Here is a 19,996-nt window from a genome sequence, read left to right on the forward strand (position 1 = left end):
GAAGTTCTGGCTATGGGGCAGCTTGCTGGGCATGCCAAAGCTAAGCAGACAGACATCCTGTGGAGGTGCCAGCAGTTTGACGATGCTGTACTTTAGCGGTGCCACTTCCCACAGCCACGGCTGGCCCTGCCTCCAGGTCCTGCTTCCCAACCTGTGAGAGCGGCGCTGGCCTTGCTGGAAAAACGCTGCTGGCAGAGCTCACGCCACCGTGCCTGGGAAATACCACAGTTACTAACAAGAAGCACAATGCTGCCAAGAAAGCTTAATGAATTTTAGCTGGTTTATGATTAAGGCAGACGACTGGAGATTTTTAACAGGTTCTCATGCCACAGAGGTTTGCAATTTTCTTTACACCACTTGGAAGCAGAGTCCTTTGTGAGGGCAGCACCCAGACCCCACCTGAGAAGGCCAACCAGGGCTCCCCGTGGCTCCTCTCCAACACTACCTGCAAAGCAGCTGAGGTGGAGTGAAAATGAATGCCCTTCCTTTCAGGTGTGGGGAACCAGGATGCAGAAAAGCAAAGTGCCTTGCCAAGGCTGAAATATGCAAGAAGCCCCTCATATGGCCAGGAACAAACTGCTAATTTGGGGTTGAGTGCTTTACTCCCAGGTAATTTGTGGGTCTCTAGGAGAAGCAGCACGAGTAGAGAAAAAGCAAGGAGACAGAGACTCATAACTTGATGGAAACTACCTTTGGAAGGGCAGTACAAGCCCCTGCAAGATCCCTGCTAGCACATTACAGGTCCTGCACCACCAGCCTGAGTCAGGAGAGAGAGGGACACATGGAATGTGCCCAAGCAGCACCACACCTTCCCACAGCCTGCGCCTCCCCTCCTGAAAAGCAGAAGATTAACTTCTTTCCTACTGCAACAGCTGCACCTCATGGAGCTGCTGACAGGGCGTGGGGTGCAGCAAAGGGCTGACAGCTGAACCGTGGCCCCAGGAACTTGGGTTCCATGCTGAGGCCATCTCCATGTTGCCATGTCAAGGCTTCACACCCAAGAGTCAGTTGAAATTTTGAGGTGAGACGTGCAAGAGATCGCTGCTGGGCTGCATGGTGGGGTGGACTGTGGGATGCCCTGGAGCCCCTTGGGAGGGTAGAAGCGGGGGAAGGGACTTCAGCAAGACACAGAGCTGCAGTGTGAGAGGCACACGAGCCAGAAGGTTATCTTGGCACAGGCACCCACAGGCAGCAGTGGCAGATAGGGCTCTGTGACAGCACAGGCAAGGGCTTTCTGCTGCCTTCCACAGCCATGGTGCTCCACAGCCGCCAAAGGTCAGGCTGAAAGCTTGCAGGCAAGGCCTGCCCAGGAACTGCAGGCAAGGCATTTGGGAAGAGCACCATGCCCTGCAGGCAGGAGGAGAGCAGCCTGCAGCCCCGCTCCCAGCAGCACACCTTCCAGCAGCGGCTATTAATAGAGCTGCCTGCCGGAGAGGAATTCTCCACTGGTGCCTATAGTTACCAGCCCTACAACACTGCAGAGCTTTTCAAAACAAGCTCCAGAGGAACACTCCCAGAGGAGCAGCATGCCAGAGGCCAAATAAAGCTTGATGGATGGCAGGAGAATGGGAATCCAGCACCAAAATCCAGGAGCGGGGTCCTGCAATGGGTAGCACCGTGCCCACAGGCTGCTGCCAGCCTGGCCCAGCCTGATCCCTGCTGCAGACAGAAGCAGCACTTCCCAGGGTCCAACTGCCCTCTGCAGAGAGGAAAACAATTTGAGATACTGCTTTAAAATTAATTTGGCCCTGTACATAAGCATTTAACTGCAATGGGGATACAACTGCTTTCCCTTCTCAACAGTACAGTGAAAGGCACTTCCACAGCGCAGGATCAAAGTGTTTCTCACTGTTAATGCTCTTGCAGAAGATAAGTATTACAGTGGCTGATAGCAGAAACACGTGAGGAAACAGAGCAATCCCCATTCCAGCCAGCAACTCCCTCCTTCCAGCTGCAGCCCAGCCCATTAAGTGCAATCAGGTACCCCCACAGGGCAACCTTCTGCACACAGAACCTTCAGAAGAGGTTTGGGAGGTGATGGAAGGGCTGTGCTCACCTAACAGAGCACCCTAAAACATCCCAGAGAGACACCAGCAACAAAACTTGAGTGTAGGTCCTGTGCCTGCTAAGGACACCTCTCCCTTGCCCTTCAAAGACAGGTATTAAGCAGCTGCAGGGTCAAACACACACAGAAATATGCTTCCCTGTACACTGTCCCAGGATTCCAAAGAAAACCTGTAGAAGAAGATGCTAGACCAGCACGAGGTCCTTGCTGCTCACCAGCTCCCTGCATTCCCAGGGAGACCAGCAGCCCAAGCAGCCAGGCACTGCCGCCAGTGGCACTGGAGCAGTGCTCGGCCCACCCCTGCACCCACAGCAAGATCCAAGCTGCTTTGTTAGTCCGCAGTTATTTCAAACCCGTGTTTCTGAGCTACAGAAACCCTGAGACTTCCATTCTTCGTTTAAAGCAGTGGTACACAGCCACCCTCCTCACCACAATGGGAGGGTCATGTGTCACCCAGCAAAAGCGTTACCATGGGACAAGTGCCACAGAGAGCTGCCACCTCCCCACAGTGTCACCCCTCATCACCAACACCAAGTGTCTCTGAGCAGCCTTTGCAGACTCCAGGCTGCAGTTAACAGATCTTCCGGTGTTGCACAAGAAAATACACAGCTCCTCTACCTCTTCCCTTTCCATCACCCTGTTGAGACAGACTCTCACTTCCACCTTCCCTCTGCTCTTGCCCTTCCTTCCCTCTGCACCCAGACTGTACAGCATCCCCTCAACACACAGGAGAGTTAGACAGTGCCTGGAAAACGGCATTAGGAGCAAGCCCTTCCTTTTAATTAGACACCTCTCTGCTAGGGCAGCCAGCGGTGCTCTCCACCTGGAAGGCTGCCATGGGCTGTATTAGCTAATAAGCTCGAGCGATCCTTCTCCAAGCACGTCAATTCCTCCTTGGTTATGTTTAATTATATTTTAAAATAGCTTCAGCCTCCCCAGGGACCCTTTGCAGCAGTGGTCAGCTCAGCCCCACACACTGAGCTCAGCTATTGGGCTTGGAAAATGCAGGAGAGCAGGCAAAGTCCGGTAACCCCAGTTCTAGGGATGGGATGGATGGAGAAGCAGCTCCTGCTCAGGCTGCCCACCACACCAGCCCAACTGCCCACTAACAGCTACTGCTCCCTCTCACAGAGCAGTGCCCACCCACCATCAGCCACCCAAGGTTTCAGGACAACTTGGCAGCACAGAAGAACTTTTGTCTCTCCAGCCCTGTGTTTTGCTAACCAGGTGAGGCCTGCAGGTGCTGACCACGGCCTCCCCCACCACTCCAGTAGGTGGGTGCGCTGTGAAACACGTGGGGACCTCTCTCCTGGGACAGACACTCGTTTGTACACATGGTCCATGCAGCAGCCGCTGCTCCCTCGAGAGCCACCTTGGAGCAAGTAAAATCTTGGCATCTTCTTCTCAAGAATGCATGCACAAAGGAAAAGCAATCCCAAAAAACCAAATAAAACTTAAACATCTCAGGTACAATGAAAGAGCTGGCAGCAGGGTCACCTTTTCCTTTTGCTTTTTCAACACGGCAGCTTTCTGAAATTCCCCCTGTGCTGCCGGGGGAAGGCAGGGGGAGGAAGCCAGAGGGGTGTCAGTTTATTTACACTCCAGCAGGATAGCGGGGCTATATAAAAAAGTTATCAGAGTAACTAAGGCTGAGAATTGCTTCCTTCTTCCTCTTGGGCACTAGAATAAGCTCCTGTGCAGCTCAGCATGGTGCCTGCCAAACTTTGGGCTCTGATTCTGGCTTGTTTTCATCAACAGCACCGAGCAGCAGCTGCACACAAGGCAAATCATAAGCAAATAAGCACGGGGAGCCCACTGGCCCTTGCATAATAACCAGCTGGCGGGACTGAAGGGCTGCAGGTGCCCTGTCTCACACCTCCCTGTGGTTAGAGGTAGTTTCCCAACACAGCCAGCCTGCAGCAAGGGTGCTCAGCAGCACCAGTTCTGTCCTTGAATGTCACCCCGCAAAAGGGATCATCACAGTTTGCTGTTAACCACAGAATCCTTCCCCAGCTGGGGTGCCAGGTTGGCAGCTAACCTGCCTCGGTGGTAAACCTAAAATTCCCCTCACCTACTAGTTTAAAGAGCAACGCAAAAGGGCACGAAAACTCCAAGATCTGGTATTCAACCACCCTTCAGCTGGCCAGCCCCACAGGAAGCATTGTTAATTCTAATGAAGTCCAGGCTCCCAGTCTGCACAGGAGACAGTGCAAGGGGACCAGCAAGTCCAGCACTGGGAGCTGTTTTGGGGAGCCAGTGGGTCCCAGCTCACAGGCATCCCTCCTGGGGACGAACTGAAGCATCTATCCCCACTCACAGGGAGCAGCACCCTCCAAAAGGGTAGGCCGAGGCACCAGAGGTCATAACAGGGCAATTATACAGGTTGGCAATTCCTCTTGGAAGCAAAACGCCCATTTATAAAAGATCAGCTCTTTTGCAAGACTTTGAGGTGAACAACTGATCCTGCTGAGAAGTGGAGGCTGTGCAGAGCCCCCAGCATCCTTCCTGCCACCCAGGAGACCCTTCCTCGCAAGCACAGCCGGCAGCTTCTTCGACAAGAATGGCAGGAAATCGAGACCAGAAGGCAAGGAAAAAAAACTGGGATAAGCACAGTAACTCGGAAGGAACAACACTTCACAGACAGCCATACCCGCCTCCATCCGGCCATTTTAAGGGTGGAGGAAAAGGTTAAAAAAAACCAACGCGGAATTATCTCTCATTCACGCAGCTGGCAACACATCAGGTATCAATTAACACCGCTGTTATCAGAGCTTGTCACCTCCCCCTTGGCCAGTGTTATGCCCAGACACAAGGCGAACAGGCCTGAAGCGAGCACCCCCTTGGTTAAGCCCTACACCCCCAGGGATGGGGACCCCCAAAAGGGATTCCCCGGGCACCCCAGGGAGGATCCGCAGGCAGAGGCTCCAGCCAGGCAGTGCCACTCCAGGTGCCAACGCAGGGTTTGCTCTGGAAGCCACCGGTCCCCTTCCCACTTCTCCAGCCCCCCTTGATACATCCGCTGTCTAAGCAAGCACTGAGAAAAACAAATCCCAAATCTTCGACAACAGAGCGGGATGTCAGACAAGGGGCACAGGGCACTGGACAAGGGGCATCCAAGCGGTGCCTTGCCTGCCAGGGTGGGGCTGGACTCACTTCCAAGACAAAAACGCATTCCGTGGAATGGAAAGCAGAGCATTTAAAACACGAAACCAGCAGCCTGCTCGGGCATATCTCGTTGCCCCCGAGCGCAGGAGCAGGAGAGGGACTCCTGCCAGCCAACCTCGCGCTGCCGGAGGCTGTTTCTAACCGGGACGAACCCGGTTTGCAGGGAAACCGGGATACGCCGCCTTTTGCTAAATTAGCCGCATGTCTGCATGGATTATTTCAAGAAAAACTTTCTCAGGAAAGGCAGCCTCTCCAGCCTGGATAGAATTCGCATCCTAAAATAACTTCTCGGGCGGCGGGGGCAGCGGTGCCCGGCGCGGGGCCAGGAGGCCGGGTCCGGCGGGGCCGGGGGGCGCGGGGCCGGCCCCACACCGCCCGTGTGTGCCGAACGCCCCTGGCCAGCCCCACACCGCCCGTGTGTGCTCTGCTGAACGCCCCTGGCCAGCCCCACACCGCCCGTGTGTGCCGAACGCCCCTGGCCAGCCCCACACCGCCCGTGTGTGCTGAGCGCCCCTGGCCAGCCCCACACCGCCCGTGTGTGCCGAACGCCCCTGGCCAGCCCCACACCGCCCGTGTGTGCCGAACGCCCCTGGCCAGCCCCACACCGCCCGTGTGTGCCGAACGCCCCTGGCCAGCCCCACACCGCCCGTGTGTGCTGAGCGCTCCTGGCCAGCCCCACACCGCCCGTGTGTGCTGAGCGCTCCTGGCCAGCCCCACACCGCCCGTGTGTGCCTGCCGAACGCCCCCTCCTCTGCGGCGGGCGGCACGGCCGGCACCTCCCCTCCCCTTCCCTCCCTCCCTCCGCCTGGCAGCATCCCTGCATCCCTCCCTCCTTCCCGGGAGCGCCGCTTTCCCCAGCGCAGACCCGCAGCAAGAGGGGCAGCGGGAGCCCCCCCCGGCGCTGCCCCCCGCCCCGAAAGGCGCCCATAAACATCTGCAGCGGCTGGACGCGAGCACCTTAAAGGTCCTTTCCAACCTCAAACCATCCTACGATTCTACCTTCCCCACTATATATCTATTTTTAAAATATACACAAAATATACATGTACAATTACATACATATGCATGTATTAAAATAAAAAAGCAAAGATTGATAAGCCCCTCCGCCCTCCAAAAAAAAAAAAAATAAAGACAAGAAAAATAAGCAGCCCCTAAGGCACATCCCAGACAGCAAGTCCCAGTGCTGGGGCGCAAGAAGGAGGCTAAACCCAGGCGCAGGCAGACGGGCCATACTGCAGCCCCCTTATTTAAAGGCTGGGGGGCCTCAGCCCCGCTTCCCGCCGCCCCTGTGCTCACCCAGAAGATGAAGTTGAAGACGAAAAGGAGGTATTTGATGCACTTGGTGCAGCCTTCCACTCCCATGGCGACGGCTCTCCCAAATCTGTGCTGCCTGGCTGACCGGGGCGGCGGCGGGCGCACAAAACCCGCCCCGCGCCCCGCCCCGGAAACGCCTCTGGGACACGCCCAGGACACGCCCCGGACACGCCCAGGACACGCCCTAGGAGCGGGGCTGGCGCACGCACCCCCCTCGCCTGCCCAAACCGGGGGTCGTCCACTGTTTCCCCGGTTTTTTCTTCCTTTTTCTTCCCCACTTTCCCCAGTTTCTGTTTTTTCCTAATTCCTCTTTTCCTTTTTGCTTCCCCCTCCTTTTTCTGTTATCCGCCTTATTTTTTCTTTTTTCTTTTTTCTTCGTCTTTTGAATTCTCCCTTCCTTCCTTCCCCCCTTATTTAATTTTTCTTCTTCCCTTCCCTTCCCTTCCCTTCCCTTCCCTTCCCTTCCCTTCCCTTCCATCCTTCCCCTTCTTTCATCTTCACTCAATTTTTTCTCATCTCTTCCCCCCGTGTTTCTTTTTTCCCCCTTTTTATATGTGCTCTTATTTATTTCTTTGTTTTTCCCTTCTCGCCCTCCAGAGGCAGCTCACAACAAAATTTCCTACACAGGTAGGGGCCACGGGGGCAGGTGTTGGGGGGCTGTAGGAGCCTCCCAAACCTGACCACCATCCCTTAAAACTTGCTGCCCCCCCCTCAATATCACCAGGCAGCCTGGGGTGCAGGGAGAAACCTCTGTGAATAGGTTGCAGGAGGTTTTGTATTTCTGTACAGGAAAGTTTGAGGGTGCATTCCTGAGGGGATTCCCCCTCCCCCTCAAAAAAAAAAAAGACCAAAGGTCTTTTACATTAAAACCATCAGTCTGAAATTCAGAGAAGCGTTTCCTCATTTCCTCTTCTTATGCTATCTCTAAATCTGTTCTGCTGAACAATTTTGTCTTAAGTTTGTGGCTTCGGTACTGCAAGCAATTGCATCAAGTTCAGTAGAACCACTCAGGATGTTTTCCTTTGGTTACTGGGTGACAATAGCATCAGGGGGACTTCAGGGCTGTCCACCAAAGAGATTCCCCCCTTTTTTCTTCTTTTTTTATTTCTTTTTTTCCTTCTTCTTCTCCACTTTTTCCCTAACTCATCCTTTCTTTTTTTCCCCAAAAAAAAGTAAAAAAAAAAAAAACAAAACAAAACAAAAACAAAAAACAAAAAAAAAAAAAAAAACCAGGGTGACACATATCAATAGGCTTGGAAATTTTAGTTAAAACCCTCCCCCCTAAAAGCTACCAGTAGAAGCAGGATGAAATTTCCCAAGCTTTCAGCTGAAACCCACTTCGGCCCACTCTCTCATCCTTAGAAATATAAATAGCTCTCACCCCATGTTGTGCTTCCAGGAAGCTCATTCACTTCTCCAGGGGCAGGCTGGTAAGTCACATAACCAGAGCACAGGAGGATGCCTGGAAAAGGCATCAGTGAGCAGCTCCAGCCAAGGTCAGCACCTCACTGAGCTAAATATGAACCTGGCACCCACCCACAGCGTCGTGTGGGGAAACCTGCCCTCTTCCTGCCTGGGCACTTCCCTCCACTGAAGGATTACAGGGAGCAGCATCTCAGCCAAGTATTTGCACACTCTGATAGAGTCTTCCCAGCCATGCATCCCATAGTCGGGAATGAGCTGTTGGCTATCACACATTTCCTGCACGTGTATGTAGAAATCGAGTCAGCTTCTTGCAAAATCATCCCATTGCCCTCAGGGATGAGTTGGTCCAGGGCTTTGTGATGTTCATCAAAACTTTCTGTGTCCCTCAGTAACAGCCCATGCCCTACAAGGCAGCAGGGACCAGGAATGAATAGAAGTTGGCTCCATTCCCTAATTACTTATGCTGAGTATGTCCCTGATTGTGGGCTTGCCATGGATTCATCACCCCTTTGTCTCTAAGCCACATTCACTCATCCAGACTTACCAACAAAGCTGGAGGTTCACCAGGCTATTTATGCATGTAACTGCTGTCCTGAATTATCAGCATGACCCATCTGGTCACGGCAATAGCTGTAATCCTGTGTGGCTCCTGCTCATCAGCCCAAATGACAACAGCAGGATCCCAGAGCTGCTCACTTGCTACAGCACAGTGTCCCACAGAGAGGTCTTCTTTTCTGCACCTCCATCCTTTACAGCTGTAAATAGTAACACACCCCCACCCCCCCAAAAAAAAAAAAGATAAAAGAAGAAAAGAAAAGAAAGAAAAGAAAAGAGAAAAGAAAAAAGAAAAGAAAAGAAAAGAAAAGAAAAGAAAAGAAAAGAAAAGAAAAGAAAAGAAAAGAAAAGAAAAGTTGAAAACAGGAGACTATATGAACAAAGAAGCCTCTCATGCACTTGGGCTGTTCCCAGAACAACTCTCAGAGATGCTGCTTGGAGAGTCTGCGAGTGGGACAGGAAGGAACCAGCAGCAGCAGGGCCTTCAGCAGCAGCAGCCCCACCACCTATGAGGGAAAATGACTCTCAAATCAACTTTTGTGCGCTGGAGAGAAGTGCAATCGCTGCCACAAGAGTGGCATTGAAACTGCTTCCAGGGAGCTTAGGATTGCTTTTTTTGTGTTGTTTTTATCCCTCCTACTGTGGCTTTTCTTCTCTTGCTTTGTGCCCTTTTTTCCTCCTATGTTGAGTGAAGGAAAATGGAAAACAAGAAATAAACTTTTTTGTACCCTCCAAAAATTCTATGAGGCAACAATTTGGTTTGGAGCCAACAGAGTTCTGTTTCTGGAAGCTTCCTTAAGGTTCTGTTGGAGCACATGTTGCTCAGGACAGCTGTGGCAGGGGCACAGTCCCACCATCAAGAAGCTCCCAGCATGAAGCCCACTGGGTTTAAACTGGCCATGCCAAGAGTCTTCTCCAAAAGTTGTAAGTGGAAAAGTATTTCAAGCTTTGTCTTTTCTTGTTGTTGTTATTTTAAGCAGCTCAGCTGGGTATATTTGAAAACTTTGGCCTTTAGGTACCGGAAGAAAAATGCCATCACCAGAGCAGTGACAAGATAACAGACACTGTTTCCCAGGACTATGTGTGATTTCAGGTGTTGTACACTCATTTCTCATATTTCATACTCATCTCTCACACTGCATTGCTCACTGTACAGCCTATAAAGTACCACAACTACCTTTCCAAGGCTCTCAGTGGCTTTACCAGCTCTTTATAAATAAGTAAAGCTAATTTGCAAAAATTCAGTTTGTGTCTGGGTGTCACATGCCAGTATTGAGTGTGAGGGCTATGAATAGGGCTGATGACTTCCCTCTTCAGGAGGAAAAGCTGGTTCAAGTGCTCAGGGCGTGAAGTCGTTCACAGAGCAGCCAGCTGCAAGGCAGGGCTGTGAGGAAGCTACCTACCTCCCCCCAAGCCTTTCATCTCTGAAAGAAAAAAAAAATAAACTCTAAAAATGTTTTTTAAAAAATTCCCCAAACCCCAAATTAAAAAAATAAGCCCATCCCCAAGAGGCTCTTTGAATGTGCTTTTGCAATTGGGTTTGCAGGCTGAGTGAAGCAGCTGAGAGAGGAGGCACTTGCAGTGGTTCTTTCTGTCTGTTTGGCATGGCTTGTTGGGTTTTTTTGTGAGCCTGTTTATAAAAGCCAGTGTCATGCCTGTGGGTTTTGGCACCTCTGGGTGTGACTCACCAGGGTCCTTTAGAGCAGATGCTGCCTCCAGCCCCAGTTTATCAGAACATCCCTCACCAGCAGGACTCAGCAAACCCAACCCCTGGGGCTGTCTGCCTGATTATCCCACAGAGATGCCCACCTGCCTTCCAGCAGCTTCCCCTTAAAACCCCTTTTGTTTTATAAAAAGTGAGGGAGGGGGATGAGGGGAGAGGACAGACACACACCCTCCCCTGCTCTTACACAGGCCTGAGGAGCTGGCAACCAGGACATGAACTGATGACCATCAAGGCAGGCTCTAAACACCTACTGAGGGTCTCCAGGAGATCTGGCAGAGCAGAGGGGAATCCCTTATCCACAGGATGGCTGCTGATGTCATACTCTGGCTGCATGCATCAGGCTTGCATGACAATTCCCCTGCCCTCTTCAGCCAGCTCAAAACTGATGGATAAACCATGGGGAAAAAATGCACATCATTTTGCTAGTGAGGTCCTAGTTAGCTTTTAACCACCACTTCTTATTTTTATTGCAAAATACTGCAGAAATAGCCGGAATTTTCAATTTACCTCTGGTGGTAAAAAAAAAAAAAACAAACCACAAAACCCCAAACAACAGCAACATCATCAAAGATCTTTAAATAGGACATTTTGGAGATGCATGATAAGAAACTCAGAAATTTGTTCCGTGGGAGGTTAACAGTCCGAGAGCACCCAGGGGTAACTTCCTTGCCAGCCAACACCCCACAATGCTGTTTTTCAAGGAAGAGACTTGAGCAAAGGCAAACTGCATTGCATGTACTGGCCTATGGAGCTCCGTCCCCTCAGAAGAGACCTGTCTACACCCCTGGGGAGCCAGCCAACACCTTCATTTCGAATAGAGAAAAAACAACATGAGGAATCTAATCCCCAAATCTAAGGGGACGTTTTCAGAATACCTTTTCTGTGCCCCAGCAGGAGAGGATGGTGCCTGCTTATCCAAAAATCCCCATGCCTATCTCTATAAGCTGAGTCGAAGCTCTGTGACAGTGCAGGAGGTTGCTCTTGCCTTGCAGCCTCAGGGGAGAGGGATGCAGCAAGCAGAGACCTGTAGCTGAGCCTGAACTTTCTGTTTCTAATAAACTCAACAAATGGCTCCCATCTGCCTGACCTGTCTCTCCGCCATCCTTAAATATTTATATCAATGTATCTATGGTGATAGGTCAGGTTATATAAGTGGTGGGGGAAGGACAGCATCAGCTCCTGCTGGAGCTCCAGCCGAGGGAGTGAAAACCCAGGCAGGCTTCCTATCCAAGCAGAAGCTCTCTTCTCTTAGCTCATGAGCCCAGAAAGTGAACATTCATTTTTCTTAGGGCATCACAGAAGACTGAGTCACAGCTGGGCTGAGCTGTGCTTTGGGAGGTGCCAGAGCGCAGCCCTTCAATGCAGAGAGCTCTTATTGTATAATCAATGTATAATTCATTAGTAGGTGAATAAAGACTGGAATAGTTCATTGCTGATGTAACAGGGCTAAAAAGAAACCAAGCACGCCCGTGAGCAAGCTGCTGCACACTGGGGTTAAACAGCAGCACTCAGTGATGCTGAGGGGAGACAGGGGATTCTGTTTTGGGATAATATAAACAACCCAGCTAGCTGACTGCCAGTGACTCCAGGGTGAGCAACGCAGGGATATGCATCTTCCTCCAAGAAATGCTGGGAGGGACCTTCCTTCTTTGCTTGCTGGAGTCTAAGGCAATAGAAACTGGAAGACAGGAGGGCTTTAGTTGTTGGTGGGCACCTCCAGGTTTGTCTGAACATATTTCTCCCAAGGAGTGTCACTTCCTTGCAAACTGAACAACCACCGCATATATCCCTTCCAGATAAAGAGGTGGATTTTTCCCCTTGACCCTCCTGACAGGGGGGGATATGCAGGTTGCCTCCAGGTATAAATCTGTTTGAGGGACCCCCAAATACCAGGTGATGAAGGCAGCAGTTTTGTGCTGGGGGTGAGAGGGATGGCATGGTGGGGAGTGGAGTGGGCTCACCAGCAGGCCTGCAGTCAGTTATGGGTTTGATAGCTCTGGCCAAACCCTGCAAAACACACACAGCCTGTGTTTTTCCGAAACAGCCTCCAAGACTTCTCCAGAGCTCTCCCTCTTCACCCCCAGGTTCTTCCCTCTGTCCTACACATTGTTAAATCTCTAAGTGGACAGGTTTGATTCTTGCTGCCAGTTGCTCCTTCTCCCAGAAGAGGAACTACAGAGTTAAGAAATAGATCACTTTTCTCCCCAGCTGCATTTTACCAACAGAGAGAGCTGCAATGACACTTCATGAGAAAGTTGCAGGATGTGTGTGATCTGTGTATTCACAGCAGCTTCTGACCTCAACTGCTTTCAGCTGTGCTGGCCGAGATCTGTGTGGGGCATCTTCCCCCTTTGGCTGCATTTCTAGAGGAGAATTATAGCCAGCTGCTTTTCCAAACACATACTTCTGCACCTGGCTAGAAAAACACGCGTCTATCAACTGTTACTTCCAAAAATATTTTGTGTGTCTGCAGCTTATAAACACAGCTTTACCTTGGCAGGACTTGGCTTGCTTACACTCCAGCACTGCAAGGGTCCACCCAGCTTTGCCAGCTCCTAAGGCTTTGCAAGGACTTGCTCAGCAGTGTCTTCTCTAGGAGCGTGCTGCAGGCATCAATCCAAGCTGCCTAGTGAAGGGGCTGCTGCATGAGGAAGTTGTATTTCAAGGACAGCAGGAACTCTCAAACACATGGTCAAAAGGGCAAGAAATAGCAAACTGGTTTGGAGTCAAGACAGCACACCACGAGGTTGAAAGATTCTCACTCTCCTCATGACCAAATCTCTGTAGAGTGTTACTGTATTATTTAACCAGTGCTTTCCACAAGTGCTCTAAGCATCATCCACTGCCATCAGAGTGAGTAGAAAAGCTGGAAAAGCTCATCTGGCTCATAAGCAAGCTGTGGTCAGTCCAGCCATGAGCATATGGTGAGCCCCATATAGGGTCTCTATAGAATTTAATGGCCCTGTTGGCAGAGCAGTGCCTGAGCAGTGCAGGGGCAGTGAAAGGTGGAGAGCAGCACAAAAGGTGCTTGCTGCTTCTATGGGCTGATGCTCCCCGGCCCCACAGGCTTATAGGTAGCCCCAAAGGTGACCACACAGGCCACAGCAATCTGACCTTATGCTGGTCCCTCTTCTTGTGGCCTCAGATAGAACTGGGGGGTGGTCTAAAGTAAAAGGGAAAAAGTAACTCATGAGCAGAAGCTAATGCATGCTCAGAGAGAGGCAGACTGCAAGTGCCCAGATGATCTTAGTGGAAATAACTGATAATTGCTGCAACTTAATTGACAAGTAGCTGGAGCCAATTCCCAACTAAATATTTAACTTTGCACCTTTGGTCTGAAAATTCCATTTTTTTTCTCCCATATATGCCTACATAAATAGGATTTCTTTCCTAGCAGAGTGTGAGTGTTGATATGCTTATAACAAACAGCTTCCTCTAGAGCAAGCCTCAGGAAGGCTCACTGCTCTGCAGGTGCTTCCTTGTCTGGCTGCTGGCTTGCATCCCCAGTGCTCAGCTCCATGCTCTTCTCCCAGCAAAATCTCTCTCTCTCTCTCTCCTCAACACTGTGTAAATCTTTGCATCACTTATCAATAAGTTCCTGGGGTTTTGCCCTGGTCACACAAGAGCTGTAATTTGCCTCTAGACAGCAGAAAATTAGGGACTAGTAAGTGCAAAAACATTCATTGTAGGACGGATATTTTGTTGGCAGAGGTGTAAAAACTGTTTAACACTCACCCACCCTGTGGGTTCCATCCAGCCGTCCCTCAGTGCTGCCACTTCTACAACTGTGAACAAAATGTTAACACTGCACATTTCTGTAATGGGCTTGTAAAAATCAAGGAGCTGAAGGTATCTGCTTTTCGGCTTCTGAAAATCACAGCGGGATGCCATCACATCCCTGCTGCTACACACAACACAAACTCTGGGAGAAGAGCGCGTCCAACTGGGCATGGCTCTGTCAGCTCCTTGTTGAAGGTGCTGCTCCTTGCAGGGGAGCTCCAGCAGCCAGTGAAATGGGAATAACGCTCACAAGATGGCCAGAGGCTGGACACACTCTTCTCCCAGAGATTGTGTTGTGTGTAGCAGCAGGGGCTCCTGCCACCCTGCAATGACATCCCTCTGCAATTTTCAGGAGCAGAAAAGCAGATACCTTCATCATATATATGGTACTCCTGTCCACAACTTTGCCTTTACATTAAAAACTGACCTGGGAAGGTGGAGCACCTAAAGCTTCAGCAGTCCTGGTGGTGATGCTTTAACAGATTTTTTGTGCCCGTTGATGAGGCTTGAGCAGGTAACCCACGCTGATGACACTGACTCCTCCAATTTGTCCATGATGTTTTTTGATATGACCAAATATCAGCAGTTAACTAGCCAATGCAGAGCAGTGTGCAAGACCTGACTACCTAATCCTTAAAAAAGCAAAACCACAGACATTGCTTCCATATAAACACTCCGGTAGTTACAGCTTAAACACGTCCTTAAGCATTTTTCCTGCCCCTGCTTGTGTTACACCCTGAGAAGTGCCAGCCTGCTGGCCCATCATCTGGCTGAGGTTGGTGAGCTGCTCCTTTTCCTCCAAAGGACCAAGGCCATCCTCTCCCTCCAGCACACTGCTGGGACCAGCAAGCACAAGCTGCCTGGGGAGTCTCTCTTCCCAGCACTGAAAGAATTACTGAGTCCCCCCATGGTGTAAAGCCCCAAGCAATGCAGGCAGCTTCATGCATGGCACAAAAAAGAGGAGGAATGATGGCCTTTTGCAAGAAATTCATCTTTATTGAAGCAACCAGGAGTCACATGAGCTGCCAGCTGGCCTGAGGAATAACAGTAGCAGTAGCCTGACAGTAGCAGCTGGAGCTCACAAGGGAGATTATCTCTTTCCAGAGATCAATATATGTGATGATATATATACATGTATAAGTGAATACTTCCCCAGTAGAAAGTGCATAAGCTGGGAAGTGCATATCATACCCAATTCCCTGCCAGACTGAGGTATGTTGGTGACTGCCAGGAGGTTGCTTGAATACACACTGGGGCAGTTTGAACTTCATCCTGCTTCCAGTGAAGTCAACAGTGAAGCTCTGCTGGCTCCAAGGGTGTGGAATGAGAAGGGACAGCCCTCCGTAACACAACTCTTTCCAATGCAAGGTATTTGCAGCCTGGGTTAAAATGCTAGCCAGGTGCTATAGTGCTGTTCGTGTACATGCAGCAGCCCCTGCCAGAGGGCCAGGACTTGTCCTGAACATCAGCATAGGGTTGTCCATGTTTATCTCAGTAAAAAACTGCTACTTACAATTTTTCATGCCTAAAACCCACTATGTGCAAGAGAAGTGAAAGCTGTTGCTGGTTCAACAGACATTTCACACAGCTGTATAATTTACAGCAGGTGCTACATATATTGCAATGATGGGTTTCAGCTCAGAAGCTGCTCTGCCTACTCGACATGAGGGCAAAGCATAGCAGGGAGCTGTTGTTTCAGCTAGACTGACAGCCTTTTACAAATTCTGTTTATTATTGATAAAGTGATGTAAAAAGGACGTGGAGTTGGACATTGTATTGTTTGACCTGGCTGCAGATCAGTCCTGCTCTCTTATAGATTTAAACTTCTGTGTGTGGAATATCAAAGTCCTTTTACCACAAGAGCACAGTGGGTTACCAAAGCCTGATAAACACAGAGCTGGGGCCGGAAGTTACAGAATCACACAACCAGCCAGGCTGGAAAAGACCTTGGAGATCAAGTTCAACCTATGACCTAACACCACCTTATCAACTAAACCATGCCACTGAGTGCCACGTCCAAGCTTTTTTTAAACACCTCTAGGGACGGTGACTCCACCACCTCCCTGGGCAGTCCATTCCAATGCCCAATCCCTTCTTCTGTGAAGAATTTGTCTTTAATGTCTAGCTTAAACTTCCCCTGGGACAGCTTCAGACTGTGTCCCCTCATCCTGTCACTTGTTGCCTGGGAGAAGAGACCAACCACCACCTGGCTACACCCTCCTTTCAGGCAGTTGTACAGAGTGATAAGGTCACCCCAAGACTCCTTTTTGCCAGGCTAAATAACCCCAGCTCCCTCAGGTTTGTGTTCTAGACCCCTCAGCAGCCTTCTGGCTCTTCTCTGAATGTGTTTGAGTATGTCAACATCCTACCTAAATTAAGGGGCCCAGAATTAGACACAGGTGTGGCTTAACAAGCCCCTGAGAAATCAGTGTGGCATCAAGATTTAGGAGGCTGACTAAGAATTAAAAAAAAAAATGATGTATTGCATTAGCAAGGAGGAATAACAGAAATACATTCTTCTGTTGGTCAGTTGTTTCAAAGCTCATTCTCTACTTTCTGACTTTTTGTCCTGATCTCTACCAAAAGTTCTATAAACTTGACAACATTCGAAAGTGAGAAAACTAGCTGACAGTCATTGGATGCCTATATACCTCAGCACGATCAGAAAAATGCCCAAAATTAATCATTGCAAGTTCCACTCTGGGAGAGCACATTTCACATCAGTGGTGACACACTTCCTGTCATTTATTTACTGATAGTGCAACATTGGTCCTGGGCTGTGATCCAAAGCCATCTTCCTAGAAACATTGCATCTTTGGGGGTCACAGGGAACTGCTCAGGTGACAGCACGAGAGAAGTTTTGTTTAATGCTGTGATTTTTGCTGGGCTTTTCTCTCCATTTGGTTGTAAAGAACTCCTTGTGTCCTTCTTGTGGGGCCCCAGCCCGTACATCTCCCATTGAGGGAATCCGCATCTCTGAGCCCAACTGTAGTGCAGGAAAGGGAAATGTGTGACACATATCCCATCACCTGACCCCACACAATACCTTCCCAGGGCATTTTGTGGGTGACTTCAGACATCTTCTGTGCCAAGAGCTGGCTTTGCCTGGTAGGGATGCCCAGGCATCAGGTTTCTACCTCTCCCGCAGGGTGTATTTCCCTTTCCGGTACAGGTTGCTGCTGAAGTGGATGGAGAACCAAAGGAATGAAGTTAGGAACATCCCATAAACCTAAAAGGAAATAAATGAGATAGGCATACAATTAAGTGTGTAACTGATTATGATGCTCCATCTGTGCAAATAAGCAATCATAAATATTGCCTGTTGTCACATTTTGCTGAGGAGAGCTGGTTTTCAGTGAAGTGCTGAACACCATTTCTGACATGGAAATTTTTTAAAAAAGCAACACATGGTTAAAACATCTGATTGGAGTTGGCATAGCACAGCTCAAACCTGGCTCTAAAAATACCAAGAAATAAAATGAAACCAGAAAATTCAAATTTAATTCCTGCCACAGAACATTCCTCTATGCAAACAAACATACCTCTCATAATAGCAGCCTTTTTTAAAGAGAAAAAACCACAACACCCATGTCTTGTTTGAAGAAAAAACCCCAACAAAAAAAACCAAACAGACAAATGCCTAAACCAACCCCAAATAGTTATAAATGCAGAGGACAGTGTACTTCCTCTCTATTGTGATACTCTGCCTGGTGTAGCACACATCAGGATTAACACAGGCAACATACCCAAGGTAAGGCTGCTGTGGGAAGGATAATGAGGGCTGTAACAATGTGCTCTTTCTTCAAGTATGCCCTAATGTGCTAATGCCTTTGCTTGCAGCTTGATCTGGGGATGTGTGTGCATTGTCGGCCGAGGGACAGTGACATCAGAGCAGCTACAGCCCTCTTTACGTGCTTCCCTTGCATCCTGCCATCACAATAGCAAACTGTGCGGTGAGATTTCCTCTAGCACAGGCTTCAAAGACAGCTGCCTTATCTGGCTACAGCATCAAGCTGTGAAAAAAGTGTGTCTGTTATAAAAGTGCTCCTGCTTTTATCTGAATATAGCTGCAGTGAAATTCTCCTTATACTGGAGAAAAACTGGAAAGTGGCACCAAATATTCACAGATGACTTTACGTTTACAGCTCCATAGCAATGCCTGATGGTTTTCCTAATTTACTGCTATAAATACAAATTGTTTGCTCCTCTGGATTTTATTTAGATGGAGAAGAATCTTCTAATCCATAAATGTGCCAAGGTGGACACAAGGCATAAAACAATCTCCAAATACACTTTCAATCAAGAAAGGTCATCCCATCTGGGGAGCAGCATGGAGATATCATAGTAGACCAAACCTGCCCTCATGGTGGAGAAAGGAGTCTCCTTTCACATGCTGTTTTCTGGTGTGCATCACCACTTGTTCAGAGTCCTTGAGTACAGGTAATTACAGTGATACACCTCTGCCAAGCAGTGGGTGGGCAAACAAGAAGGCTGGTTTTAATTAGTGGCCTGCTCCAGCTCCAAAGAGACCACCCCCATGCAGCCCCAGAGCCCCCTCACCATGGAAAGATACGCTTCTCTTGCAGCATTTAATTTTCTCTTTTGTTCTCCTCCAAATTAATTTCAGAGCCATCATCTGAAGATGATTTCACCCCTCCTCTGCATGTTACTCCTTCAAAGACAGAACCTTGGAGCCCAGACAACGTACTCTTCCCCTTTCCTTTGCAGCCTGCTTTTTATGAGCCTGGGAGTTACCCACATTGCCCGAGATGTTCCTCATCAGATTCATATAGTGGTCATTAATAGGATGAGACCTTCCCCTTCTGCACAGCTCTCCAGCTCCACTGCTGGTGCTCAGTAGCTTTCAAGACCTTCCAGCTCTGGCTGCACACACAACTTCCCAAGTTGATCTAGGAGGCAGTAAGTTTCCTAAAATATGAAGGCTTTAGCGCATCTCCCTTTCTACGTAATCCACAAGCCTCCAGCGAGGTGACACGGCCTCTCACTCACAGGAGAAGTCACACAGGCAAGCCTGAGTGGATGAAATGCAACTGCTGCTGCATCCTGCTCCCCACTCCCAGACGCCATGCCTTGTTAGGGCACAAAAACTGTGCAGCGAGCCTCCTCCTGCAGGAAAACCCCTCCATCAGCCTGTCCAGATTCCTGGCCCCTTCCCAATTTCCATAGTGGAGTCCACCACTGCTTGTTTCTCTGCTGCTAGCATCCAAAAATCACCCAGAATTCTAGCTTCTGGGGGCTAATTTAAGATACTTTTTCCTGACTGGATCCTGCCTTCCAGGGCCAAAATGTGAAAGGAAAGACAGTGTTACCGTGAAACCAATGGCGATGCCCAGGAGCGAGAAGACAAAGTCCATGTGCTTCTTCAGAAAGTCCTGGATCTCTTGCAGGCAGTCCTGGGAAGAAAGAAACAAATACCCCTTGCAACACAACAGCAGCTTGGTGTGGGGCTTTATCCCCACAACAGCACTTCCACAGCCTCAGAGAGAAAGGAGGCAAGAAAGGGGTGCAGCATTGCACAGCTGGGCCGTTCTCCCTCCTGCTGCTGCTGCATCTTGGGAAGACAAACATCTGTGGTATCTTTTCTGTTACTACAACACGCCTACAGTTTTATTGGCGTGATGCATTTTGCACTGTGGAGGATGTGTGCTTAAGTGTGGTCAAGCAAAGCTCTTTTCTTTTCACTCACTGAAAAACGGAAAGAAGGAAATGGAAAGTCAGAAAAGCAGAGCACACCGTGATGCCAAATGCATTCCCCAAGGTTACTACTGAACAGCTCAATTTTGCGAGGTGCTGCAAGCATTAATACACATTAGCCTTAAGCATACCAATGGCCCCACAGAAATCCCCAAGGTGTTGGCCAAGACAGCCATTTCAGAAATGCAAGAGCACGCCCTTGATGAAGGGATTTGCAGAAGGAAGAAAGAGCATTCAAAGCCAGGAGAGAA

The 19,996-nt window shown here is 49.6% G+C and overlaps 2 protein-coding genes across 2 annotated transcripts in view; both read right to left on the bottom strand.

Moving 5' to 3' along the window:
• Window positions 1-6,668, bottom strand: part of CD81 (CD81 molecule) — a 33,668-nt gene extending 27,000 nt beyond the window's left edge. The window contains exon 1 of the mRNA XM_054275969.1: window positions 6,527-6,668. Coding sequence (XP_054131944.1) covers window positions 6,527-6,592 — 66 coding nt within the window. The 5' untranslated portion in view covers window positions 6,593-6,668. The remainder of the gene's footprint in view (window positions 1-6,526) is intronic.
• A 10,495-nt stretch (window positions 6,669-17,163) lies between these two features.
• TSPAN32 (tetraspanin 32) overlaps window positions 17,164-19,996 on the bottom strand; it is a 29,109-nt gene continuing 26,276 nt past the window's right edge. Inside the window, exons 7-8 of the mRNA XM_054276304.1 lie at window positions 19,361-19,444; window positions 17,164-17,259 (exon numbers count right to left, since the gene is read on the bottom strand). Coding sequence (XP_054132279.1) covers window positions 17,164-17,259; window positions 19,361-19,444 — 180 coding nt within the window. The remainder of the gene's footprint in view (window positions 17,260-19,360; window positions 19,445-19,996) is intronic.

The sequence above is a fragment of the Melozone crissalis genome, unplaced genomic scaffold (genome assembly GCF_028551555.1).
Source record: "Melozone crissalis strain CALT ecotype California unplaced genomic scaffold, PUWL_Pcris_2 ptg000018l_1, whole genome shotgun sequence".
Classification (NCBI taxonomy): Eukaryota; Metazoa; Chordata; class Aves; order Passeriformes; family Passerellidae; genus Melozone; species Melozone crissalis.